The sequence below is a fragment of the Labrus bergylta genome, chromosome 1 (genome assembly GCF_963930695.1).
Source record: "Labrus bergylta chromosome 1, fLabBer1.1, whole genome shotgun sequence".
NCBI lineage: Eukaryota > Metazoa > Chordata > Actinopteri > Labriformes > Labridae > Labrus > Labrus bergylta.
The window spans coordinates 16,847,439-16,873,723 of record NC_089195.1 but is presented as its reverse complement, the minus strand read 5'-3'; the positions used below and the strand labels follow the sequence as shown (position 1 = coordinate 16,873,723).

General features: G+C 39.7%; 1 protein-coding gene across 13 annotated transcripts in view; it reads right to left on the bottom strand.

Annotated features, from left to right (window-relative positions):
* The window catches only part of cacna1ab (calcium channel, voltage-dependent, P/Q type, alpha 1A subunit, b), a 125,333-nt gene that overhangs the window by 98,932 nt on the left and 116 nt on the right, over positions 1–26,285 (bottom strand). For all 13 annotated transcript variants that reach the window (XR_010666448.1, XM_065955283.1, XM_065955256.1 and 10 more), the window contains exons 1-2: positions 2,374–26,285; positions 2,006–2,145 (exon numbers count right to left, since the gene is read on the bottom strand). The exon at positions 2,374–26,285 is cut by the window's right edge and continues 116 nt beyond it. Coding sequence is in view for 12 of the 13 variants with exons in the window: in XM_065955283.1 (XP_065811355.1) it covers positions 2,006–2,145; positions 2,374–2,538 (305 nt within the window). In the remaining variant the exon portion in view is untranslated. The remainder of the gene's footprint in view (positions 1–2,005; positions 2,146–2,373) is intronic.

The window sequence follows — 26,285 nt, the reverse complement described above, 5'->3', positions numbered from 1 at the left end:
GGAACGAAATAGGGGGGCAAAATCTGTGATTTTCTCATAAGAGATGATTTAAAAACAATGTTTTGAGACAAAGACAAAAGAAAAGAAAGAGGTAGAGAAAGAGATGTAATGTAGAGAGAAACATAGGGATTCTACGTCTCTCAGCTATCGCCATATATCAGACGGGCTTCCTGTCTCTTGCAGAAGTGACATTTCACTTTGCCCTGGTTGCTGCTCCCTGCAGTGCTGCTCTGATCCAGCCTCTGTATGTGAGTGTGTGTGTGTGTGTGTGTATGTGTGTTAGTGTGTGTCCTCATTAAAGGAAGGGGGCGGCTGAGGAGGGGAGTGGCCCAGATCACACACATACACCTTGTCAAAACAGACCTCTGCTGTGAGTCTGCTGTGTCTGTGTGAGTGTGTTTGAGTTCAGGAGAGAGGGGGAGGAGTCATGCTACTCTATATGTATACACTTACAGAGTATACACATTCAGAGGATTAATTGTAAAAAAAAAAGATCTGTTATCTTCAGGCTTGAAAGCAACAATATCGAAAATAAAACACTTTCAGAATCTAAAGGATTTAAAGTAATTTAATGGCTCTGTGTGTGTGTGTGTGTGTGTGTGTGTGTGTGTGTGTGTGTTTCCTCATATGTGTGTGAGTGTGGGTGTGTTGAGTGAGTGTGTGTGTAGGTGCACGTATGTTTTCCATGTATATGTATTCCCCATTGGCAAACACTATGTCTTGTTACCATCTCTGCCCATCCCCCCCTCTCTCACTATGGAGCATGCTTAGAATACACAACCAACCTACACGCTTACCACCAAATCTTACCTAGGTGACAATAAACGTATAAAGGCCAAAGCATATGAGGAAAAATGGAAAGAAAAGTAAAAGATCAATCTCAATCCCTTTACTGAAGGTGACTTTGTTTGTCTTGCATTGTAGTTTATTTTCTAACCTGATTTACACTTGTTTAGTAAAACAAGGCATCAAGTGCACTATTTTTGAAATCTGGAAAGAAGGGGAAAAAACTGAAATCTGTACGGCTCTTTAAAAGAAAGAGAAATATTTCTGTCAAATTTGAATACCTGAAAATACAATTAAAGGCTAATTCTTGTATTTTTAAATCTGTACACCCAAAACTCACATGTTAAAGTTAAAATGACTGTTTTAGTCAACGGTGTCTTTAGATCTATATGAAATCTTTCTGAAATGATGTCAGACAGTACACCTAGTCACATAGAACACCTAGATAATGTGGATGGGAGTCGATTTAGCTCAATCAGACCCAAGCATGGCCTAGACATTATGTGCACGCTCCACAGTTCCCATGCCGGGCTTTAACCCCAAAGTCAAACAGCATGAACGCGTAGACGAGAGCAGGAAGAAAACTAGGCAGGTATCAACATGGCGTGGCTAATCCATGTTTAAATTGTTCAACATACAACTAGCCTGCAGCTTGCTAACTTGTTTGTTTTATATGTGACGTAATAGGAAAAGAACACATCAAACCAGAAGAACAATTGGCAACTAGCTGAAAGGGGTAATTTTCCCACCATACCATCGGGGCATCATTCATACTTTCATCAAAAATTGATTCTCAGTAGTCCGTTTTACAATTAAATTGTCTAATCCTGCTAGAAGCTTAGCTTTAAACTTTGCATCTTAATGTTCTGACAGATGCGCACACACTGCCCATGCTATATCAAGCAGACATACCAGCATTGGTCTTCCAGGTTTGTCAGGTTGCAACGTTGAATGAATGTATAAGTAATCCTTTAACTTAAATGCACAGAAATAACTTGATAAAAGTTTTCTTTAGCAAAAACATGAAGCCAGAAATGTCCACAGAAACATGAGATCCTCCATCACTTAAAATCTTTAGGAGACACCTGGTTGCAAACCTTCCGCTGTGTTTGTGTCACATAGAAAATAGCAATGTAGAAGGACAACGGTAACACATAGACACAAAAATAAAATGTCAAACCCACAAACGTAAGGGAAAAAGGTTTTCCTGTGGACTCACCCTGTGAGTACTACCACAAAGTCCATGACGTTCCAGCCATTCCTGAGGTAGGAGCCCTTATGTAACGCAAAACCCAGAGCAAGGATCTTTATCCCTGACTCGAAACAGAAGATGGCTATGAAGTAGGGCTCTGTGTCCTCCTGCAGGGAGGGAAAAAGAGGAGGGGGGGGGGGGGGGAGAAGATATGATACATAATTTGCAGGTTTTTCAAGATAAATCATCCTCATTTGCCTGTTTGACTATATATTGTATTTATAAATGTGTGATAGCACCCCATTTATTAATTTTTTTTGTCATTGCATTTTTGTGTGTGCATGTTTGGAAAGACTTGTTTGTGTGTGTATTCGTGTGTGTATGTGTGTGGTTACCAGTCTTTCAGACAGAGGCGTCTTGTCTCCATCTGGAAGATGCTGCTCCAAAGCCAAGACGATGCAGTTCGCAATGATGGTGGTGAGGATCATCCATTCAAACGGAGTACAGCTGGAGTTAAGGCCAACATCAAGATCAAGGAGCACACACATAAATGCACACATAGCTCACAAACATTAACACTACAATCATCAACAGAGGGAAATTGCAAACTAGCCACTAGTCTGCTGCAGTATGAGCAGTCCACTTTCTAACTTTCGTTGGCATTGCCCTGAACACTCTGTTATGACACTTAAGGACAGAACACAGTTGGAATCCTCAACTGTTTGTTTATGCATTTTGAAGCTCTTGGTATCCCGCAAAGAACAGTGTGACTTCTCTGTTTATTTTAACATATTTGGAAATACTCATACCGTTCACACCCCTTAACTTCGAGTTTAAACTGTATTAAAACCATTTAACTCTACTATGTGATTACAATACTTTACCATTTATTCTGTTATTTATTCCAGCAGCCTTAAAACAGAAGAACAGCAATGACAGAAAATATAACATTGAAAGATAAAAGTCAATTCCTACAAGCTGTACATGAGAACAAGATTCCTGATGTGCACACACACACATACACATACACACACACACACACACACACACACACACACACACACACACACACACACACACACACACACAGCTGACTCTGAGGTCGCCTGGTGGAGCAACCAGCTTTTCACAGCACTCAATCCAGCGTTTGTATGCGTTGTGGTGTGTGTCTGTGTGTGTCCATGCCTGAGTAATGTGTGCTGCAGGGGCAAAGATGACTGGATACATCCAGACAGATCAAGCCTGTGCCTAATTGGCCAGTCATTATCCTGTTAGTCTGTATGTGTGTGTGTCCGTTTGTGTGTGCGTGTGTATGTGTGTGTTGGGGTACGTGTCTGTTGTCATGTTTACCAAATGCAATATTGACATTGACACTTTGGCCAGAGGACAGCCACTGCTTGTGTGTGCAATGGGTGTGTGTGTGTGTGTGTGTGTGTGTGTGTGTGTGTGTGTGTGTGTGTGTGTGTGTGTGTGTGTGTGTGTGTGTGTGTGTGTGTGTGTGTGTGTGTGTGCACGTGCGTGCATGTGTGTGTGGTGTGTGTCTGTGTTCTGGATGAGAAGCTGGTTGATGTGAGGGGATCAGACAGGTCAGTCTGAGGAGTTCACAATAACAAGACAAAGCTGAAGTACGTTGCACATGCCGGCTGACAGACACAACACACACACACACACACACACACACACACACACACACACACACATTTACAAAACACACACACTTGCTGCCAGAACAAAAAAAAGAACATATCTGAGTACCTGTCAAGAGTGAGTTGGAGCCTGCAAGCCCAGAACTATGGCGCGGCGAGGGCAGCTCAAAATGTATTGTAAAGTCTATAGCTCTCTCTCCCCTTTTTTTGGTATCTCTCGTTCTAAAAAAAACAGATTAAGACCCTAACTTGAAGTTAGAGAAGATGCACAATAATAGGCAACACTTTTGTCACAGTATTATTCCTCCTACAGCTGTACTGCTAGCATAAAGCTAAGGTGCTGCTATCCTTGGTTCCTCGACAGTGCTTCTTACTGTATATGCAACAGTATGAATGTATCGTGTACATTTATCACGTAACATGTTAAGTTATCGTGATTAAGTCTTGATAGTGTGAACAATTTGCAGTCTAATATTAAATCAGTTTTACACAAACCTTAAGCAGCCCTCAAATGTTGTTTGTGTATGTTTTCAGACTACATGCTAGCTACACTATCTATTATTCAGCAGACACACGCTCTGCTGGCCTAACAACCTGCTGAAAGCAGGAGGTAACACTCCCTGTGTGTGTGTGTGTGTGTGTGTGTGTGTGTGTGTGTGTGTCCTTCCATCTTGTTTCCTGTCGTTTCTTAACCTCTCTTCAGTCTCTATATCTTCTCAGATCTTTAGCTCTTTCTCTGTTTTATCTCTTACTCTTTATTTGCTTTTTTCTATCTGGCTTTGTGGATTTATCTTTCTCTCTCTTTTTCAGTTGCAATATACTTTTTAAAATGTTTACTTTACTCCTTTCATCCCTTCTTTCAGTAGCAGTTAACCCCTTCCTGCCCTCCTCCAAAGTGTATCTTCCTCTCTTTCTTTTAGTCTCTCACTTCAACTCTGCTTTCGTTTTTAAAAGAGAAAGAATGATTAGGGTGAATCAGAAGCAATTGGAGAGCAAACATTTTTGGCAAGAGTAATATTGTTGAGAACTGCAAAAAGTGTGTGTTCCTCTCCCGTTAATTAAAATGGCTTTCTGATGGCCACAAACAAGCCCTGCTCTGCCAAATACAGTGACCTCACTCTCTCTCACACACACACACACAGTCTCTCCTCCTTTCACTCTTTATCTCTTCTTTCGACTGCAGGCGGCTACACAAAGCTAACAATTACTCAAATGAACACACACAGAAACACAAGCACACACATTAGACAAACTGAATGAACACAACCACACACAATCAAGCAGACACAGACTTACACATTTATAGGCACAGGTAATACTACGGTACACAAATACACACACACTCAGGGAGAAAGGGAAAACCAGCATCAGCAATATTTTGTTGCTCCACTGCATATTGTGTATACACACACACAAACACAAACACATACTGATATTGCCAGCAAATGTATTAACTTACTACAGAGGGAGAGAGACGTGGAAGTTTAAGAAAAATCTTTCAGGCAAAATATCAAAATGGCTGCAAACAGCAAGGACAAAGTGAGCAAATAGAGTTTTTATTTTGGACTGATCCTTTTAAAGACTAAGCCTCTCTCTAAGCTACACTATCTCAGTTACACAGACTGTCTTTGAAACTGTCTTTGAAACTGTCTGTGTAACTGACCTTTAACTGCAGAGTAACTTTATTACTTAGAATATAAGGTGAGTAAGAATTGTAACGATCTTTTTTTTTTTTTTTTTTTTTTTTACTTTGCCGCAACCAAAGCTCGTGTCTGGTGGCAAGCCAGGCAACCACTTTTTAAAATTAGCCTTTTCATAAATTGTGATTGGGTCTGCAAAGTGGTGCAGTGGCTAGCACTGTTACCTCACAGCAAGAAGGTTCCTTGTTCAAATCCCTGACTAGACACGGGCCTTTCTGTCTGGAGTTTGCATGTTTTTCTCTGTGTACGGTATGCATGGGTTCACACTTAACTCCGGCTTCATGCCACAGTCCAAAGACATGCTTGTTTGACGAGTTAGTTGTTGGAGTTTAGAAAGTTCCAGATGTCTTGCCACTGTGTTGTTAGCGTTCATGATTAGTCAACGTGTTCTCACTCCCAACTCATTAAATAAATCAGCTTGGTCAGCAGGCCTATTTGCTTCAGAATAACACATGCTGGGAATTTCTGTAGCATCGGTTTGGCACGTACTGTACATGGTCAAGCATGTCAACAATAAATAATCCCCTTCATCCGGACAGACTTCAAACATTTTGTAATTAGTATTTTAGTATTGGATTTCAAACTAATATTGCACACTAAAGAGGGTATTTTCATAACTTTAATGATGTAATGAATGCATGTTACATTCACTTATTATTGGTTAACTCTTTCAAATAATCTATAGGCTGTATATATATATATTTTATTTTATTTTTTAAGGCAAATTGCACCCAGCTTTCTTGGTTAGTCCCGTATCTGACAAATTGGGAATGAAATGGATTGGCTTTGTCTGCGGAGATTTTCCGAGTAATAAAGGTCATTACATTTATTTTAATGAATTCAACTTAATATACCTTAATTGTCCTTCCAGTATTGCAGCTTCATTTGGTTACTGGTGTAAAAAAAAAAAGAAAATTACATCAACTAATTCCCAAGATACAAAACTGTCATTACCATAATGCAACCTGTTCTCTAGCACCCTGACAAGACAACCCGTCCCAGCATTCCCAGCTTAATGTTACAAGTTTACCCACTGTGGTGAAGTATTTCCTTCATGGAGACAATAAACTACTGTACCTATTAGAAATCATCCACTGTCTACACACTACAAGCCCAAGCTTCCACAAATCTACCCACACCTTTTTAAATATGCCTCTGTCTCAGTCATCCTGTGAAAAATGTCCTTGTTCACCAGCTTGTGTGTGTGTGTGTGTGTGTGTGTGTGTGTGTGTGTGTGTGTGTGTGTGTGTGTGTGTGTGTGTGTGTGTGTGTGTGTGTGTGTGTGTGTGTGCGCCTGTGCTTTGAGCTGATGAGGCAGTTTGGCGTGGCGCTGAGGCTGTGCTTTAGGGGAGCCGAGCCTGATGAGGGGGAGATTTTAAATCACACCAAATGAAGCTTTATCAAATAAATGAAACTGTGTAGCACTCGACTCAGCAAGAGTCAGGTCCTTTATGGCAGTGACGCAAGAACTTGCTTGCTCACTCACTCTTTCTCTCTCTCTCTCTCTCTCTCTCCATCCTCACAAACATTCAGAGAGATGAGAGTGTGCAGAACACAAGTAAATATGCAACAAAACATCCTTATTTTTTTTCTTTTTACATTCTAGACAAAGGGCTTTCTCCAGTTTGCAAAGAAGGTCAATGTGTGGTAACATTTACGACAGACCCATACTGGTCTCTGTTCCTGTGTTTCCTGTATGAACGTTTGAGCTGATGTCAGGTGCATCATGGCTGTCGGTTGTTGAGACAACAAGCAAAAAAGGGGACAACATTTAAATTGAGCTTTTTGATTTCTCGCTGTAACGAGAACATTGCAAAGAACCACAAGAGGCAGAAGTCATGGCAGAATGTAAACGAGCAGCGCCTAGAAGGGGTCTTACTTGGTTCACACCTTAATCAAAGACCTAAACCAGGACCTGAGTCAGACAGATCGGCCGGATCCCAACCTCCACTCTCCCAGACTTGAGGACTTTGAGGTACATTTCTGTTTGCTTAGTGCCGTCCCACTGTCAAACCATCAAGCGGGGACTCTGATGAGGACTTTACAACACCAAACTATACCTTTTCTGTGAGTTTGCTCTACTGCAGACTTTTTCTGTGGGACCTCCCCAATGAACCCTCTTTGTGTACTTACAAGTAAGAAACTGTCCAGCCCCCTTACTCAATGTAGACATCTTTTTAAAAAATTAAACAAACGGGACAGGAAAAAACACAGATGAGTGAATCTATAAATGACAACACGTGATACTACTTATGGTTATTTATAGCACCTTTGTAGAGGTATTTTGGATTTTCAGTTACAGATCTACACATGATTCATATGAAAAAAACAGTCTTGATTAAATAATAAATGTCATTCTATATAATTAAGCCATAAGACACTTTCATCAAAGAATTGAACCTGCAGAACCTGAGGTGCACATCGCTGCCTTTTTTTTGTTGAAGCCCATAATATTAAAAAAAAGAGCAGCTCTCACCAATTCTTTCATTGTTGCTAGGCAACGACAGCCACACTTGTCCTAAGCTCAACCCAGATTTTGCTGTGCAGTAACAGGCAGATCTTTTAAAAAAAATCTGATTGGACAACAAGATAAAAACACAAATGACTTCAGGAGCTTTATGACAACAGGAGTAAAATATGTCTGATTTATGATATAATCTTTTTGAATTAGACTTCTTTTTATTTTATTTCATTTCTGTGAATAGCACTATTTGTATAATATCTGTCATATTCTAAAAAACATTTTTTGTTTTGACAAGGGCAACATATTTCTTTAATGAATGCATGTATCTAATATTTTCATTTTGGGTCTTTTTTTTTGCCTTCATTGTAGAGACAGAGTTGGAAATTGAGCAGCAAGAGGAGAGAGAGAGAGAGCATACAGCCTCTATCTGAACTGACCAAGCCACCAAGCCAACAGCGACCCATATAGTACAACAAGATATTTACTTAGATTTACTTGAACTGTATTGTAATGTGTGATTGTTTTATTTATATTTGGATGAGCTCTCCTGTTCTGTATTATGTTATTTTTTACTTGATGGAAAATGTACATTGGGTTTTGTTTGGTTTTAAATTCAAGTTTTTACAAAGCTATCTCTTCAATATGCAAGGCGCTGTAGGTATTCAAATACAAAGCGCCCATGGCACATTAGCAGCAGGCATTAAGCTTACGGTCTCCCTCAGCAAATCCTCCTTTACAAACTTACAAGAACAAGAATTTGACTTAAATCTACATCATAAAGCACCAAAAAAAAAGAACAGTGTTGAGAAGAGTAATTACATGAGCGTATTTTTAACTAGCTCACAGTGCAATATACTGATGTGCAATAACAATGAGCAACAAATAGTAGGGCTAGAATAACATGAAGTGCCATTACTGACATGCAAAATTTACCATGTGCAATAGGTGTGCTAAATTTCTCACATTCTATATGTGTAACATTTCTCATGTGAAATAATATAAACATTTCTTCAAGTGCATTATAGATGTGCAAAATGATATGGACAAGAGTGCTTTTTTATTGTTCTATACAGTGTCTAATTTTATTTCTTATGAAGTGTGTTTTGTATACAGTGTATACTATTTTTGTAATCCGTTTGTATTCATTTCTATTTGGTATTTTCCTGCTTATTTGCCACTTTTGTAGCTGTGGCAGAAACCATTCCCACCAAATTTCCTCTCCTCTCCTTACTGTTCTCACTTTTCATATCTCCACTCTTTTTTATCCGACCATCCCCTTTTTCCTCCCAATTCAGCTGCAGATTCACTTTCAGCGTATTCGACCCTCTTCAAAATCTCGTTTTCATCTCTCTCTTTCCTCTTCTGATTCAGCCATCTTGTCTTTCCTCCCATCCTCGCCTCCTCTACCTTGAAATCCCCCTCCTCCCTCCTATCCTGCTCCACTCTTCTCCTCCATGAATCTCTATATATAGAGAAAGATAAAAGGGCGCATCTATGTTTGCTTTCCCCCAGCGCTTTTTGATTTGTGGAAGAAGCTTTTTTATTTTTATTTTTTCAAATATCTGCTGTACCACTTTGCAAGCTGATAATGAGAAATGCATAGTTTCCCCTCTGCCGCTAAAGCACACGCACACAAATACACGCACACACAAGTAGTCCATCACTTGATCCTTCCTTACTGGGCTAAGCAGAGCAATTGTATCCATTCCACTTAATGGACCACACACACTAATACATGTCTGTTGACACACCATTTGAATTGTCTCTCACACATACATACACATACATGCATGCATGGATAAGCATACAAACAAATGTGTCAAACAGAAAACACACATACACACAGTAATAACATCTTGCAGCATCTTCCATGATGCAACTCATGGTAAGATGCTCATCTCTAGAGGAGGACAGCTGCACATACACGCGCATGCACACGCACACGCACACGCACTACAGTCATACTGAAGCAGCTCCTATCATCATTATCATCATCATTCAGCTGAGCGTCATACATTTAAAATAATCAAAAACTGATATTCAACAGCATTTTTTTTTCTCTCCACACACTCTAGTCATATATTTGAACAATTTTCTCTTCATGTGAACTAAATTGAATCAGCTTATTACAAGGACAACAATCACATCAGACCTTATTATTGCTTTATAAGGCGGAAATTAGATTTTATATGGCCAGTGGAACAGGGTCATTTGTAGAATATAGTAGAAAAAGAGATTAATTAGAAAAACCTTTTAAATGTGACTAAAATACTTAAATATGGCTACAAATAACTGAAGTCATTGTTTAGAAAGAATAATGCAATATGTAAAGAAAATTAAAGAATACAACTTTTTATATAAAATGAACTCAGGATTTCAGTTTTAATTCATAGCAGGTACCTAGACAAAAAGTTTGTGTTAGCAATCAAATGATTAGTAAGTTTTTGTACTGAATTTACAGATGTATCTACCAGTAGTCACCAGAGTTCTTCTGATTCTGTCTCTGGCAGGTAACTCTGCTGGAGCAGCTTCTTTGTAGGTCAGACATCATCTGGAGTCCTGTTCTATTTTAACAATCTAGTCTTCTTCTGAATTATTAAATCTGGTGGTTGCTGAGTTAACCGACTACAGAGGACAAAAAGTTTACTTTCTTTTCATGACTTTCTCTTTACTTGAAGTGTGTTTTTCTGTCATATTTGACTTATCTGAGCTCTTAGTTTTGGTGTTTGATGGAAACTCACCAAAATTGTCTCGTATTCAAAAAGGAGCTGTAAGAGATCCAACAAAAGGCACCGCTATGGGTAACAAAAAAAAACTTGGAAACAGTTTTAAACTCTGTTTAAGAGTAAAAAGCATTGGAAAATGGCTAATCAGCACCCAGATATCCTACAAAGAAAAATAAGAAAAACCATTACTATTATTTGCTATTATGATTAGCTTCTCTTTTAAATATGTAATGGTTCAATGTATTCTCAAACATCAGTTCTTATAATATCTAATGAAACGTTATGCACTCTTTTAATGCTTTATTCCCTCAATATACAACAAATTCTCATCTAAGGTTGTCATATATGAACACATTGTCAGAGCCTCAGTTTGTCTCAACTGACGCACAAAGAAGCATCTCTTTAGCATCTGTGTCAAGTTATCTCTACTGCCAAACCCCACGGGATACGTGTGCGCTATGTTCCATCAGCACCACACACTCTGAAGCTGAACGTGCACTCGCTTGTCAATGCTTGCATTTCAAATGCAAGCTCCCGTTAGGACGAAGCACGACTCCGGGGCGCTGGTGGCGCAGTGGTTAGTACAAAACGTATGGAGGCGGTGGTCCTCCAAGCAGGCGGCCCAGGTACGAGTCCCGCCTGTTGCTCCTTTCTAGCATGTCGTTCACTACTCTCTCTCCCTGATTTCCAACTCTATCCACTGTCCTATCTCTTCATTAAAGGCGCAAAAAAAAAAATCTTAGGAAAAAAAAAAGAAAAAAAGAAAGAAGCTCAACTCCGCTCTGCTCAAAATACGAGCCAAGTCTATTTTCTACAAAGCCGCTTCCAGCAAACGTCAAGCTTAACAGTGCAGATCAACAGTGTGTCAGACATGGGAACGAATAGAGCATCAGGTCAATTTTAAGATAAAACACCATATACCGTCTTCCAATCATTAACAGCAAATTAACTTTGTAAAGGAAATGTAATTGCTCGTTTGTATGTTGTTCTCTTTGTTTACACGTAATCTGGTGAATTTAAATCTAGCTGCTCTGGGCCAGTGGTGCAGTTTTTGGATCAGCGAAAAGGAAAAATATAAACATAACTTTTTATCCTCTTTAGCTAGCCATGAATCAAACTTCATTTTAACAGCACTACAAATCAAAATGCCTCTCCATGAATCAAGTATCAAAAATAATAATAAAAAGTTAGTGTTAGATAAACCTGAACACCCATTTTATTTAGAGAGTACTATTAAAAGTATAGAGTATTTGTAACCCCCATCAGGAGCTTCAGCTGTTTCTGGTGAGTCTCAGTTTAACTGTAAATAGTAAGTTACACAGCAGCTTCTCTCGGACTTACTTCAACAGCGTGAACCCGACATTCTTTTTGATTTTCCTGTGATTAACCTTAAATTCAGGTCTTTAGTTTGCCAAAATAACATCATGATGCAGCTTTGTTAAAAATAAAAGTGCAAGCTTTGTCAAGCCTGTCCTCAAGGGGAGAAGGAAATCATTTTTAAAAGTGCTTGTTTGTTGAATGAAGGTCGATCATTTCTGATGCATTCTGAGTCGGAGAAATCTTAAGGTTAATCAGCTTTCGCCCCACAGTGTCTGCTTTTGTAGTCTTTGCAGACTGATATTCCTGCATATACAAAAGCCAGCCGTACATGATTGGTCAATACTACTTGGACTATGAACGGACAACAAATAAAAACCAGATCATCAACACACCTGAGTACAGATTCTACATTTTTATGTAGCACATGTACACAGGGATCAGTTTTCATACTAACAGAGAGCAACCTGTGTTTGTAACCGTTATATAATTTATCGTCGTCTAAAAAACGAAGTTGGGAACCAAAGGGTCGCCGGTTCAAGTCCCAGTGCAGACCATGACTGGAAATTGGTCTGGTAGCTGGAAAGGTGCCAGTTCACTTCTTGAGCACTGCCGAGGTGCCCTTGAGAAAGGCATCGAACCCCTCCACTGGCTCAGGAGAGCTCGCTGTGGGCAGCCCCCTCACTCTAACATCTCTCCATTAGTGCTTGTCCATAGGATCCTGTTAGTGCATGTGTGTTTATTTCAGCCTATATGTATATGTTTTTTATCAGGCCAAAGGCATTGTTTCTGTCGGTCCTCTTTCTGTTTTAATCTGCCCTCCCTCTCTTTCTCATGCTATCCTGAGTTAAGTCATCTCTCTCTTTCATCTTAATCTGGACCACTTGTGCCGGGAGATACTTGTCTACTGTTCTTTTCCATCCCTATCATCATACTTTTTCTAACCCCTGTTCCCTTCCCTTTCCTTTCCTTTTTGCTCACTCCTTCCATTATACAGCCTGTATATAATATGTGGCCAACGGCTGCATCAGAATCTCCTCAACAGGATAGAAAGTCAGAAAAGGGTTGAAAGGAATAAACGAAAAAAAGGGTAAAATACATTTTACCAAATTTTAGAAAAGGTAAAAATGAAAAGGGGGAAGAACAAAAATAAAAAAACATTGAGATGGGGTATTTAATTAAGTTATGACGATAAGAGATGGGATCAATGGAGAAAAAGAAAATAATAAGTTAAACGATGTAAAAATACAGGGAATAGGAATTCAAGAGGTATAAGATGAAGAATAAGGATGGATGGAAGTGATCAGACAACAGGGGTAAAAGATGGTATAAATGAGGCAAAGTGAAAGGGAAAACAGAAAAAGCAAGTAGAGGGGAGGAATAAGGGAGTGAAAACATGGAAAGAGAAGGAAATGTTGAAAAATCAAGAGGAAAACAAGATAAAGAAAACTCAGAGGAGAGTAAGGAAAGTTGGGAAGCGCACTGAAAGAAAAGGGGAGAGTGTATCATGAGGGAAAAGAGGTAGTTAAAGATAAAGAATGAAGGGAATATGTCAAAAGAATAGAGATGAAAACTGAAAGGAAGGTGGAAGAAGGAGAGAGTTGTGAATGTAAGGATAAAATAAAGGAGAAATAGAAGAAGCCGAAAAAGCAGGATGGAGGTTTGAATGAGTAAGGAGATGCGGAAAAAGTCAGACAAAAAAAATTGGATTTAAAAAGGAAAATAAGAAGGGAGGGATGGGGGAAAAGAAAGGAGAGAAGGAAAGGATATGGGGAGGAGGAGATTGGTAGCAGGGGAGTTGTAAGTGAAGACAAACAGAGAGAAAGAAGGAAGAAGAGGAGGGAGGAATGCAGTATTTTTATCATTCTGAGTGAGTGGGCTCCATAAAAGTAGGTTACTGTCAGCAGACAAGGAGAGGCTACAACACACACACAGCTACACGTACCATCTCCATTTTAGTTCTGCTGAAGCAGCTGCAGTGTGTTTGTGTGTGTGCGTGTGTGTGTGTGTGTGCGTGTGTGTGTGCGTCTGTCTATGTTTGTGTGTATAAGAGAGAGCCCGGAGCATGCTCAGTGAGCCACCAGCTAAAGTGTTGGTTCCAACATGAAAATACCAAGTGGATTGTCTAAATGGCAACATGAGAAACTGAAGGAGCTGAACATTTCTGCCCTCAAAGCCTCTGGTGAAGCTCACATCAAATGCACTGTGAAAACAGGTCAGGTTTAATGTAGAGCAGACATGAATGCTGAATGATGAATGCTGCTTGTCGCTGCGATTCAATTCCACATTGGGATCCCTCCAAAGGTGTTCAGTTGTCTTTTAGAAGAAAAAGACAAAAAGGATGTTTAGATATTAAAAATACATTGGCCAACAAGCATCCAAATAGAGGCAAAAGCCCCAATAAAATGATCTTGAAAATTGACACATACGTAAGAAGGGTTCGGGTTTCACTTTGTTGTCTGGAGGTATTGAACAATACAGTTTGAGTGTGCTTTTTTTGTTGGAGGGTAAACAGTCCACGTTGAGAGCAACATTGGTCCAAACGCCCTTCAATTCCTTTTCATACAAACAGATTCCATCATTTGATTGCATATCCGTTACCAGATAGTAACTTAAAAGTGAAAAGGGGAAACTAAATCACAAATAAACTGTTAGCCCTAAAATATTAATAGTCTGCCTCAAGAGGCTTATTTGTAGTCAGGACACATTTTCAACAAAACCAGTATAATGTTGATTAGACTTAATGGGTACGATTGGAACTTTTTAGAATGTATGAATTTCATGGGATCCAAATTCTATGTTAAATAAGGTCCTGAGATAACAGGTTGCGCTTGTGTTACAATCAGGCATTAAATATAATCATGAAAGGGATTAAACAACGAAGAATTAGGCCCAACACTTGTGTTTATGCAGAATCAAAATCAGCAATAGCAAAGACAAATACATCCTCTCAGTTCAAATTTGATAATGGCTGAATATAGATGGGGATAGATTAAGAATAACATTTTCAGCCTTACAGGTAGAAGTAGCTTTTGCATCTCCGTCAAAATTGAAAGAAAAATCTAAGATGCTGGTCAAATCCACTTTCTGACCTCATAAACAAACACTATTGATGCACCAGCTAACACACAGTGTACAATAGAACATGCTCAAGGCTACAGGTTGCCCAGGCTGAGTCGAAGTCAATGAGGAACATCAATGGAGCTCCACTGAGGTCAGCATCCAACATGGTGGAGTCTACACACTCAGCCACACACACACACACAAACCACCATGAACACACACACACACACACACACACACACACACACACAGGTCTGATGTGTGAGGTGGGCTAACTAACATCCCACAGCAGCCTGCTAGCTCAGCAGCCGTAAAACTGTCAGGAGAAGTGATGACCGAGTATTCTGTCTTCTTACACACACACACACATACACACACACACACACACACACACACACACACACACACACACACACACACACACAAACGTTCACCTTAGCCACAAATCTCTGAACATCTCCTTCTCCCTGCTTGTCTCAAGCTAAACACACAAACACACTCAAAAATGCACTGACATATAAACACATGTTTTGCGTTAACGCTGCAGAGGATGATACACTCTGAGAGCAGAGAAGCTCCGGGACTCATTTACAACCAATATTCAACTCAAAGAACAAAAAGCCTTCATGCGGAGGGACAATCACACACACACACACACACACATGCACACGCACTTTAACAGTGGTCTCAGATTAAGAGGTATTGCAAATACTGATAAGGGATGCTTATTTGTAGTGAAATCAATATTTATCAAATGTAAAGGTGTTCAAATGCTTTTGCAAAATGATCAAAAGGTCATTAAGGAATGTTTACTTTAAGATTTAATAATGATTCAAACTCTGCTCATTGCAACCACAGCTGTGACCATTGGCAGATCCAAGAACAACAGTAAGAAAAAAAACACAGTTCAGGAGATGAATTTATCGTATCTGAGTTTTCTTCAATTATTCGTTTGTTCGCAATCTGACTGTGAGGGCAGTGACCAATGCTTACACCACAAGTTAGCAAAACTGGCTATATTAAGCATATCATTATGCAAACGATTCCCTTTGACTTAAAGTACATCAGGCTGTTGGGATCGGAGGTAGCTATAGGACTTAAGCCAATAACTTCCAGAGATTCAAAGAACACAACATCTACATTGTTGTTTTGCATGTGAAACCATACACTGTGTAAAGAAATGGAGAGCACAAAAGTGAAGTGAAGCCAAAAGCATTAATGCTTCTCCTGCTGACTGGCTGCAGGATAGGTCATAAAACCCGCCTCCTCCATGTTAACAGATGAAATGGGGGAAACTTTACGACACGTCCTATAAAACTCTTTTAAAAAGGCTTTTTGTCAACATAGTAAATTATTTTCATGCTGATGATATCAAAGATCTTTAGTTTTAAGCTGTTATTTAATGCAGCGTCCTTTACAGCTTCAACGGAAACGAGAAGGAGACGTTTCATTTTCAGTCAATGGATTAAACACTGCACGCACCTAAAAGGTTTCCTCAGTAGCAGCAATCTGAGAAACTAAAAAAGTATAGAAGGGAGTAGGGTGATATGGAAAGATATACCATGAAATTGTACAAGGTCAGAGAAAACCCCATCACACTAACGCATAGATGCTTTCACTTGTCTTACCCCCTCAGTCTAATCAAGGCTCACTACAAGATTACCATTAAAACAACTCTCATTCAGAACAATGTTCCCTTTAGACATGAGGAATGCAGTCCACACACCTTGCATCCAATGCCAACATCTATTAAAAAAAGAGGTGCGAAAGCTTGGATGGTGAATGGGTGCGTAACACATTTTCCTCTGTTGCCTCAGGTTTGTATCCCCTCTCACAACAGCTGTTCTTGTTCTTTTTTTTTTTTTTACCCCTGCTTTAAACGTAACCTAACCTTCTTTAATGATTAATACTGAACATTCAAAAACTTTGTCAGTGGTTGTAAACTGGGTTTTGCACAATTGTCAAATATCAATGTTTTGTTTTGTTACTCATTGGATTTAATGTCTTTTTAGAACGTTATTTTAATCTCACAAGGGTCATATAAGTAATTTAAAAAATCTAGAATAATGTAAAACGTTTTTTTTATTTTTTATTATTGAGACAAAGGTTTGAACTCTACTAGGAGATATTGGACCAAATGTTTTGTAGGAGTCAGCTTCAGACATTTACATAAGCTGTAATATATTGCACATATAAGGAGAATGTGAATGGAACTTAACGAGAAATTGTGCAGAAAACAATGCTTACATAAAACTAAAAATGTTATCAACACCTTGTTTTTCAAGCACTTTATGTGGAGCATCGCAGCTGAACAGACGGTGGTCTGAAAAACGACTTGAATATTGAATATGAGCTGAGTCCAAGTAAACAGAAGTAGTAGTACTATAATAGCGAGTTTTGGGGATGGGACGGTCCTTTGCTCTGCAGCATTGGCTTTTATACAGTACTGTATTTCCCTGAACTAATTCTGCCTTTAAGCACCTTGACTTGATCCAAAATACAATCCAGCTACATGTGTAAACAGCAGTTGTTTTAAGATCCACGTGTGTCTGATGATCTTATTAATACAAATTCCTTACACTCAGCTATCTGAGGCAGATGGAGGTTTCAAAACATAAGGACATGTTACTAGTAGTTCTACTGTTACTAGTTAGATTTCACACATTCACAGTCACATCCCTGTTTGCTGCTTTGTTGAATGACACATCTTTTCCATGTATTCTGCTTCCTTTCTCATCATCCCTTGGATAAGAGAAAATTATCTAAAGCTTATATCCTGTATATTGTACTGCCTGCAAATAATCTTGTGTTGAGTGTACACGTGTGTGTGTGTGTGTGTGTGTGTGTGTGTGTGTGTGTGTGTGTGTGTGTGTGATTAGCTGATAAATGATGAATGCTCAGGAAATAAGGAGTTCAGCAGCAGGAGAAGCAAACACATGACATCAGCAGCTTCTACATTAGTCACCGAATCACTTCTGCAGAAAGAGCGCTAAACCATTATTTAGTGTACACACACACACACACACACACACACACACACACACACACACACACACACACACACACACACACACACACACACACACACACACACACACACACACACACACACACACACACACACACACACACACACACACACACACACACACACACTCCATGCACAGAATGAAAACAAGCATCACATACATGTACAACTGAAACAGGAAGACACTGCTAGGGGATACTGAATGCATGTGTGTGTGTGTGTGTGTGTGTGTGTGTTCACGTGTTAAGGGGGTGTACCGACACAAGGATGGTTGTGCTGCTGTGGTGACTCATCAGTACGGTGAATCACACAAGGATCTGATTTAGAAACAGACTGCACCTGACTGCTGCTTCCACCGGCAAACACACACACACACACACATGTTCACACACAAACACACTCACACACATTTATGCAAACCCACAATCAGACGTGTCAAAAATCATCCACAGACACTTAAACAGACACAGTGATAATGTGTTTAGACTACAGCTTATACTCAATGTCTTAAATAATATTTTCCAGGCCATTCAAAGCAAATTTGTATTCAATGTCTTATTTTTTATTTAAGCTTCCAATTTTTAAAAAAAGCTCAGGGAGGTCAAACACTCCAGCAAACCATAAATAATGAAGTACTCTTTGTTAGTAGTCTTTACTGCTAACAAATGCATGTACTGGTGTCACTTCTTGCTGTCTGTCATGTCTGTTTTTTTTTTTTTTATTGTACTGCTATTGTGAGCCCGTCCTGCAAACAGAATCACCTCTCAGGATTTGACCATGTTCAAACTGTGTCTGCAGATAAAGTCTGGGAGCCTTAAAAACCTTTAATAAGTAGACAACGGGCGGTTTTTCTGCCTCCTTGTCCTCCTTTAACACTAAATCCGCATTACACTGAGGATAAGTCTGCAGCAGAAAAGAAGCCTAACGTTAGCTCGCCTGTCGTCCCCCATGGTTTTGAATTCAGCTTCAAGGGATTTCAGTCTGAACTGATCTACATGCAAAAACCTTTAATTACCAGGTGAGCTCAGAGAGAGGCTACCTGTCTGCCTCTCTGGAAGTGTTTCCAAGGAAAAGAGGAGTGCAGGGATGTGCAGTTCAAATTAGCCCAATACCAGAATCCCCTGTCGCCAAATAGTTAATTAAAAACTTGCTTGGTTTGTGCAAGAGTGTGATTGTGTCCAGAGAATTCAAGACTGTAATTATAATTATGTCCTCTCCTCTGTCTTTTTCCACCTTTTCTGCACACTCCCCCAATGGTATTTTTTTTTTACATACACACACATTTCCTCTACACACACACAGTGGACCACCATGGTCAATATCAGCTGTGGTTTTCTTCCAGTTCTTGATGCCAGATTTCTAAGTAGTCACATCACAACAGAAGGCGAGGTCTCAGTGTTATTGTGATGAGTCAACTTATCTGTTTGCAGCTTTCACTGCTCATCTTCAGAGTTGACTGTCTGCAAGATTCAAAAGTTGTCCTCAGTACAATTAAAGACAAAAAAGTTTGGAGAAAACTTGATTTATACATCAAGCACACTGGGAAATTTCGGATTTTATTTTTGGCAGGCTGCCCCTGTTTCCCTGACTTGCCTGTTCACACATGCACCTCCCAGCAGGAGACTGTCCCTCCTGTAGGACGGGAGAGGGCGGGTCTCATGGGGCAGCACATGACGTACAAAGAAACAATGAAGACATGGCGCACGAAGCAACAGACGCTATGATGACTATTATTGTGGTACAACCGTCAGACGGTGGCTGTACCACATTTGAAAGCTGTTTGCTAGCTGCCATTAAATAACGAAAGAAAAAGTTTGAGTGTCATCTGTGAGATAATTAGCCTGAATAAATTCAAAGAGGCTAATTGCCTTTGATATTTGAATCGTAATTTAACTTGATATAAACATCCCTAGTAACAAAGGGCTATGGTTGAATTTTAAAAGAAAACCCACTAACACAAGAAATCATTATCATTATTTTATCATGTATGCTTCTAACTTTTTATTTATTTATTTGTCATATCTGTCCTCTCTACCCTAACTCACAGAACACACAACAACTCTGTGATCGGACAAGTCCTTTGGAGACTTAATGACATTCGACGTCTCGCCCTCCCCAGATCAAACATTCGACCTTTGACCCTGAGATCTGAGGCAGTATTGATGTCGTGACCTCTGCTAATGTAGGAGGCCGGCTGATAGACTCAGATAAGACTCGGAGTCAGTGCCGTCCACCTGACTGATGCTGACGAGCTTAATTAAGACGCACAGCAAATACCTCGCACATCTTTTATCCATATGGAACATGTTCAGGTATTTGCTTTAAAGATACATTAAAAGCAACCCGAAACAACGCGAATGCTAAGACACAGAAGAACCCGTTGATGGTGGACACAAACATCCTCTAGAAGGTCAGGCGATGTAGTATAAATAGCAATAATGGTCGCTGTGTTTGACGGTTGGGGGCGATAGAACACATATTGGGACTTCACCTCTGAAACCTCAGATTTTATTCCCTTGTGAGACAAAGTCAATAGGCCTCATTCACCAAATGTTCTTAAGAAATGTTCACCTGATGATTTCAGGTTTTGGCCTAATCGTCTAGGAATATTCTGGAAAAATCAAATTAGAAATTGTGTGAAAAAGACTTGTCCAATATCAGATTTTTAAACTTCCTATGATTCTAGTAAAAATCAAATCATATCCATACCTGTTTGATATCAAGGCAACAAAAATACAATTCTTAGTTGAGGAATTATTTTTTTTGTTTACCCAGAATTCTGACAAACAACTTTGTGCAATCTTGTGCAGTTTTGACTTGTCACATCCTTAATGTGAAAAAAAACAAAGAGTTAAATGTACATGGAGTAAGAATGACTGTTTTCAAAAACCGGTAGTATAATAAAATGAACATACTGATACATCTACAAATCTGTCTTCTTTGGAGCTGACAAGTAAGAATGGATCTTTTCCTGCATGAAAATCAGATCTGGTTTTGTGTTGTGGCTGAAGAGGGTGAGGTCAGACAGACATTTGTTTGACCATTCTCTCCCCCACTGGACAACAGCAAAGGTCAGACTGGGGGTAAGGGAGGGAGGAGCTGACAAACAGCTGCTGGTGCTGAACTAACACCCTCATTCCCCAACTCCTCCTTCTCCTTTTTTTGTGGGTCAAATTGATTCTTACATCTCGACCCGACAAATAAAGATTCAATTGCATTCACATCTAGGGCCCAAATGTCACATATAAAGACATGTACTCATTATTAGTGATTTCACTGTCTGAGAACAGGTGTTAAGACAGCAGTTTCTCCATCAAAGGACACTCGAACTACATATTGAAATCTTAATTTATCTTTTTTAGGGTCAGTATCTCCATTACACACTTGATAAATCTTTATTCGTTTACAAAAGCTATAGCCGCAAGAAAAAAAAAAAATGTCATAACTGAAGAAGGAAATTCTTGTAATCAGGTCCATCACAACTGTCTCTACTTTTAAAGCTAAACTCATCTTTTCTCTCAAGCATACAAATAATTACTCTTTGTGTATGTGTAAGTTTTTTGTTTTGTTTTGTTCCTAATTTGATATCTGTATCATATCCATGATTGTTGAGACAGCTATGTTGTCTCTTGTATTCCTATGTTGTTGTTTTTTTATCTTCAGTGTAAAGCACATTGGGCTTACGAATGAAATGTGCTTTATAATAAACTTTCTATCCTATTCCAGCTTTAGAACCACAAAGATGAAAATATTTAAATTAACTTTTGACTCAATATCAACTTAAAGGCATTTTCTGTGAATCAGCACACCTGAAGTTTGCTGTTGTGGGAGCGATACTGAAGGTACCAATATTGTTGGATTTGTACTAATATCATGTCAAAGCTTGCAGTTCTGGTTTGTATTACTTTAACTATAACTTTGTGTCATACCCATAGACAATCTATTTTATCTTAAACTAAAAATTAAATAAACTAAATGCACCTTTTTTGGCATTTAAATAGCTTTGAAGCATCTTAAATGTTTTGAAATTTCTTTGTTTTCAGAGTTAACAAGGAGTTAAAATCATGTCTATTTTACCTTTCCTACAACAGCTATGACTTACAGAGAAACACATCCAAACAGAAACATTTTATTTAAGACCCTTTATAGCCTGTCCCACTCCCCCCACACACACCCTTTTGGAAGTAACCTGCTCACACACCATAAACGTCCCCTCTAAAGCCTCCACAGCATTTATCTCATTAAAGCATCATATCACTTATCCATCTGTCCCCCTTGCCTGCTCCTCTCCCGTCACAGCGGGACTCTCCCTCTGTTCACTTATCTACTCATCCTCCTCAGCATCTCTGCCTCCAGGCCGCCTTGATTGACAGCCATGAGTGACCTCAGGGCCCGCCTTTTCAGAGTGACAGGGCCAATCCCTTGGCTTGGCCAAGTGACACAGTATGGTGGCAGACTGGTTGTCAGGCTGATTGGCAGGCTGCTGAATCTGCAGCGCCTCCGTCAGCTTGACTCTCCTCTCAGCTGGCACCTGAACAACGCTGACCAAACACCCACTCCCGACCAAAGAGCTAAACATGTTTTTGTTTTTTTTTCTGCAAATTCTTGAGATTTAAGGTTCACAGGAAGCAAAATATTTTCTCAGTTTCACTACCTGTGCAGATAAACATTTGGGATGTGCACTACCACCTCCAAAACTACAAGGAAAAAGCTATTTGTGTCAGTCTGACTTACCCAAATAAGAGTGGATGAAAATGTTTGTCTTCATAGGCAGGAACCAATTCACCCAGAGCGGTGGTATAAGCCCCCTCTATAAATCTGATTGGCCATGACTGGTGCAACCTGAAAGAGTTAAACTATGATTGGTTAATTTCTGTTTCACGGTTAAGGTCAGCTATTTGGGATTGTGTCGCAACATGCTGATAGCTCTTCTCAGCTACTAGCTGAGAGTTCTTTACATTTCAATGTAGCATTGACCCATTTTGAAAAAGGAATTGATCATTTTGCACGTGATGGCTCAAATGATAGAAAGCGAAAGTAAGTTTAGAAGTTTTAAAGCGTTTCACTTAGAAACCACTGATCAGTTTCGATCAGTGAGCCATACAAAAAGCCATTAGCCATAAACAAGGGATTTCTTTTGCACACATGTAAAAAAAAAACCAATTACATTTCCTTAAATAAGGGAGACATTATAGTCTGCTGTGAACAACAGAGATCAATTCAGAGATCTAAGCGTAATGTCATTTGAAAATTGAGCTAAATGAGACAGACCGTAAATGTAGTTGATGTTCTGTTCGACTCGATTAAACCTCTTTCAGATGGTAAAGTATAATATCCAAATACTTCTTCAAACTGATTCACAATTATGTGGGTCATATACTCATTATGAATAACCCTTGTTTCTTCTAATCTATTACATATATTACAGATGGACAGACAGGAAGGGAGGTTTAGTGGTGACACAATCACACTGATCTTCTACTACTTTGCTGCAGCAATGAATGTTGGGTAATGGAAAGAATAGCCTATAGCAGCTGGAGACACAACTGCAAAACAAAACCATGCTTTAAATTAGCTTTGATACTCTCACATCATCACACACACACACACACACACACACACACACACACACACACACACACACACACACACACACACACACACACACACACACACACACACACACACACACACACACACACACACACACACACACACTTTAACAAAAACGCATATATTACACTCACACACAGACACAAATGCGAAGAACACGGGGAAGCAGCAAACACACCTACGCACACCACACACACAGTTGCCCACACACATTGTAGCATACACACGTACACACACTCACTCAGATGCCTGCACTTGGCCCTGTTTGTGGGGAGAGGCGCTCAGGGCTGCAGGGGGGAGGAAACCAGCTCAGATCAAACACACACTGAGCCTGTCACTTTTCTTTCACTCCTCTTTCTTTCTCCTTTTTCTCCTCCTTCCCACTCCATTTTGCATATACATCTCTCTCCCTCTGCTCGATCTGCTCTCCAAACGCTGCAGTCGGAGTAAATTGGTGGTGCTTGTGGGGGGGGACTGAAGAGAGCTGAGAGGGGGTGCGTGAAGAGGAAGACGAGGGAGGGTGGAAAGGCTCAGTCAGGAAGAGCAGGAGAGAAAAAGAAGTGAGAGGAAGATGAGCAGCTGTGAGCATTGATAGTCGCCTTTTTTTATTTATTTTTAGTCACATTCCTGCTCTCTACGTGGTCTCCTCGTGTCCTCACACAACCCCATAAACCCTCACATCACAAACACCCCTCTCCTTATCTGTCTGAAACCTCCAATAATCTTCTATTGCAGCTCAATTACAATAATTACGATCATTAAGGTGATCATTTCCCCGACATCAGCGTTCATTAATCTGGCAAAATAACTATTAGGAGCAGACAGGCAGGGATGGAGGGGAGGACGACCCCTCCCCCCCATCCCCTTGCATTCAAAATGTATTACCCTTCCCCATGTCTTACATCCCATCAGGGTTATAAAGGTCGTTGGTTCAAATCCCAATCAATATACTATAGTGTTAAATATAGAAACTAGTTTGTTTAGTTTTTGATAGAATTCTTTCTCAAATTCTTAAAAGAAGAATACCTTAACCAAGCCATTTTTTTCTACAACTGCTACTTTCAGTTTGTGTTTGTATGGACTCAATCGGATCCTTAAGAAATGGATCTCGTCCTTTGCAAGGAGCACATAAATGAACATTTAAGGACATCATGTTTTTTTGCCTTAACTTGAATAACACTCCCTTCTTCCCATGTTCCTCGTCGCCCTCCAGAATAGAACATCCAGGACATGAATATAACTCAAAGCTTTGCGTGTTCTAAATGCTGATCTACCCAAACCAATACCATGACCATCATGTCTTACTGCCCATCACAGATTCAAGTATAAAAATGAAAATGAATATTAATGCACTCTGAGTCAGGCCAAGATGACTGAGACATTTTCCGGACACCAGAGATGCAGCCAAGTGAGCAAGAGGAGAGACGGTGTTCGAATATAGAAAGCCACCCACATACAGAAAAAATGCCTACTGAAAACTATTTTCTGATCTGCAAATACAGATATTTTGCAGGTGTTCTGAAGAAACGCTGAATCCGAACATCCAGGATATCCAAAAATCACAAATTTAGTGCTACCCATTTTGGGAATGTGTGAGTTCATAATGAGAGGACACCTGGTGGAAGAAACCATCTAGGTTGGTAAAACAGGGGTGTTGCTTTAGAGATGCTCAATCTGTGTGTGTGTGTGTGTGTGTGTGTGTGTGTGTGTGTGTGTGTGTGAGTGTGATTGTACAAGCCCTCCTCTTTGTCATTTAGTAATGAATCCTGCATGCCTTTTAAACATCTTATGTCTGTGTGAGATCATGCATGTATTCTTGTGTGTGTATTCTATGTGCGTTTTAGTGTGCACGCATGCTGTGAGAGGAAATGTGCTTGTGGCTAAATTAATGCATGCATTTTTCTGTGTGTATGTGTGTTTGTTTTATGGACATCTGCAAGCCTAGAATGCATGTGCGTGAACGTGCGCATGAATCACAGTGCTTACGGGGTGTGCACTTGCATATGTGTGTGTGTGTGTGTTTTTTTGTGTTTAAGCATCAATCTTTACCATTCTCCATTTTCTCCATCTCGCTATCTCTCTCTATCAATAGACTAAGAAAAGAGAAAACGCCACCACTGTGCTTTTCAGCAAAAGCATCTCAGCACCAACTCACACGCACAAAACACACTTACATACACACACAGGCTTTCTAAAGGCCAATCAATAATTCACATAGTGCAGATTGAATGTAGATCAGTGACTCAACACGGGGGGGAAACACTATGGTTCTCCACCTCTATCGCTCTCTGATTCCCCTCCTTTCTATCTCTTTTTATCTCCCGTCTGCTCCAGCTATCTTTTCTCCATCTTTTCACAACCCCCTTTTTTCTGTTTTTTTTTTCTCTCTGCATTTTACATAATTTCTAAGTCCATTTCTCTATATTCCTGTCTAAACCTGATTTTCTTCCACTTGTTTTTGTCTCCTTTCTGATGCTGCCTCCACGTTGGGAATCTTGTAACTAGTTTTGTTATCTTGGTAAAATCTTCCTAAGTTAAAGATGTCTTTCGGACGCTCTCCTCTATATAATGGGTTGCATCATTAGACTAAGATGCCAAAATGAAATGTGCAGGATTTCTAGTTAAAGTGATTGCAACATCACCATACATTTTTCTGATGATTTCACCTGTCTTGAGCTCTTAAAAAAAAACAACTAGTTATTATTATGTGCAACAGACACACACACACACAAACAAACAACAAACACACA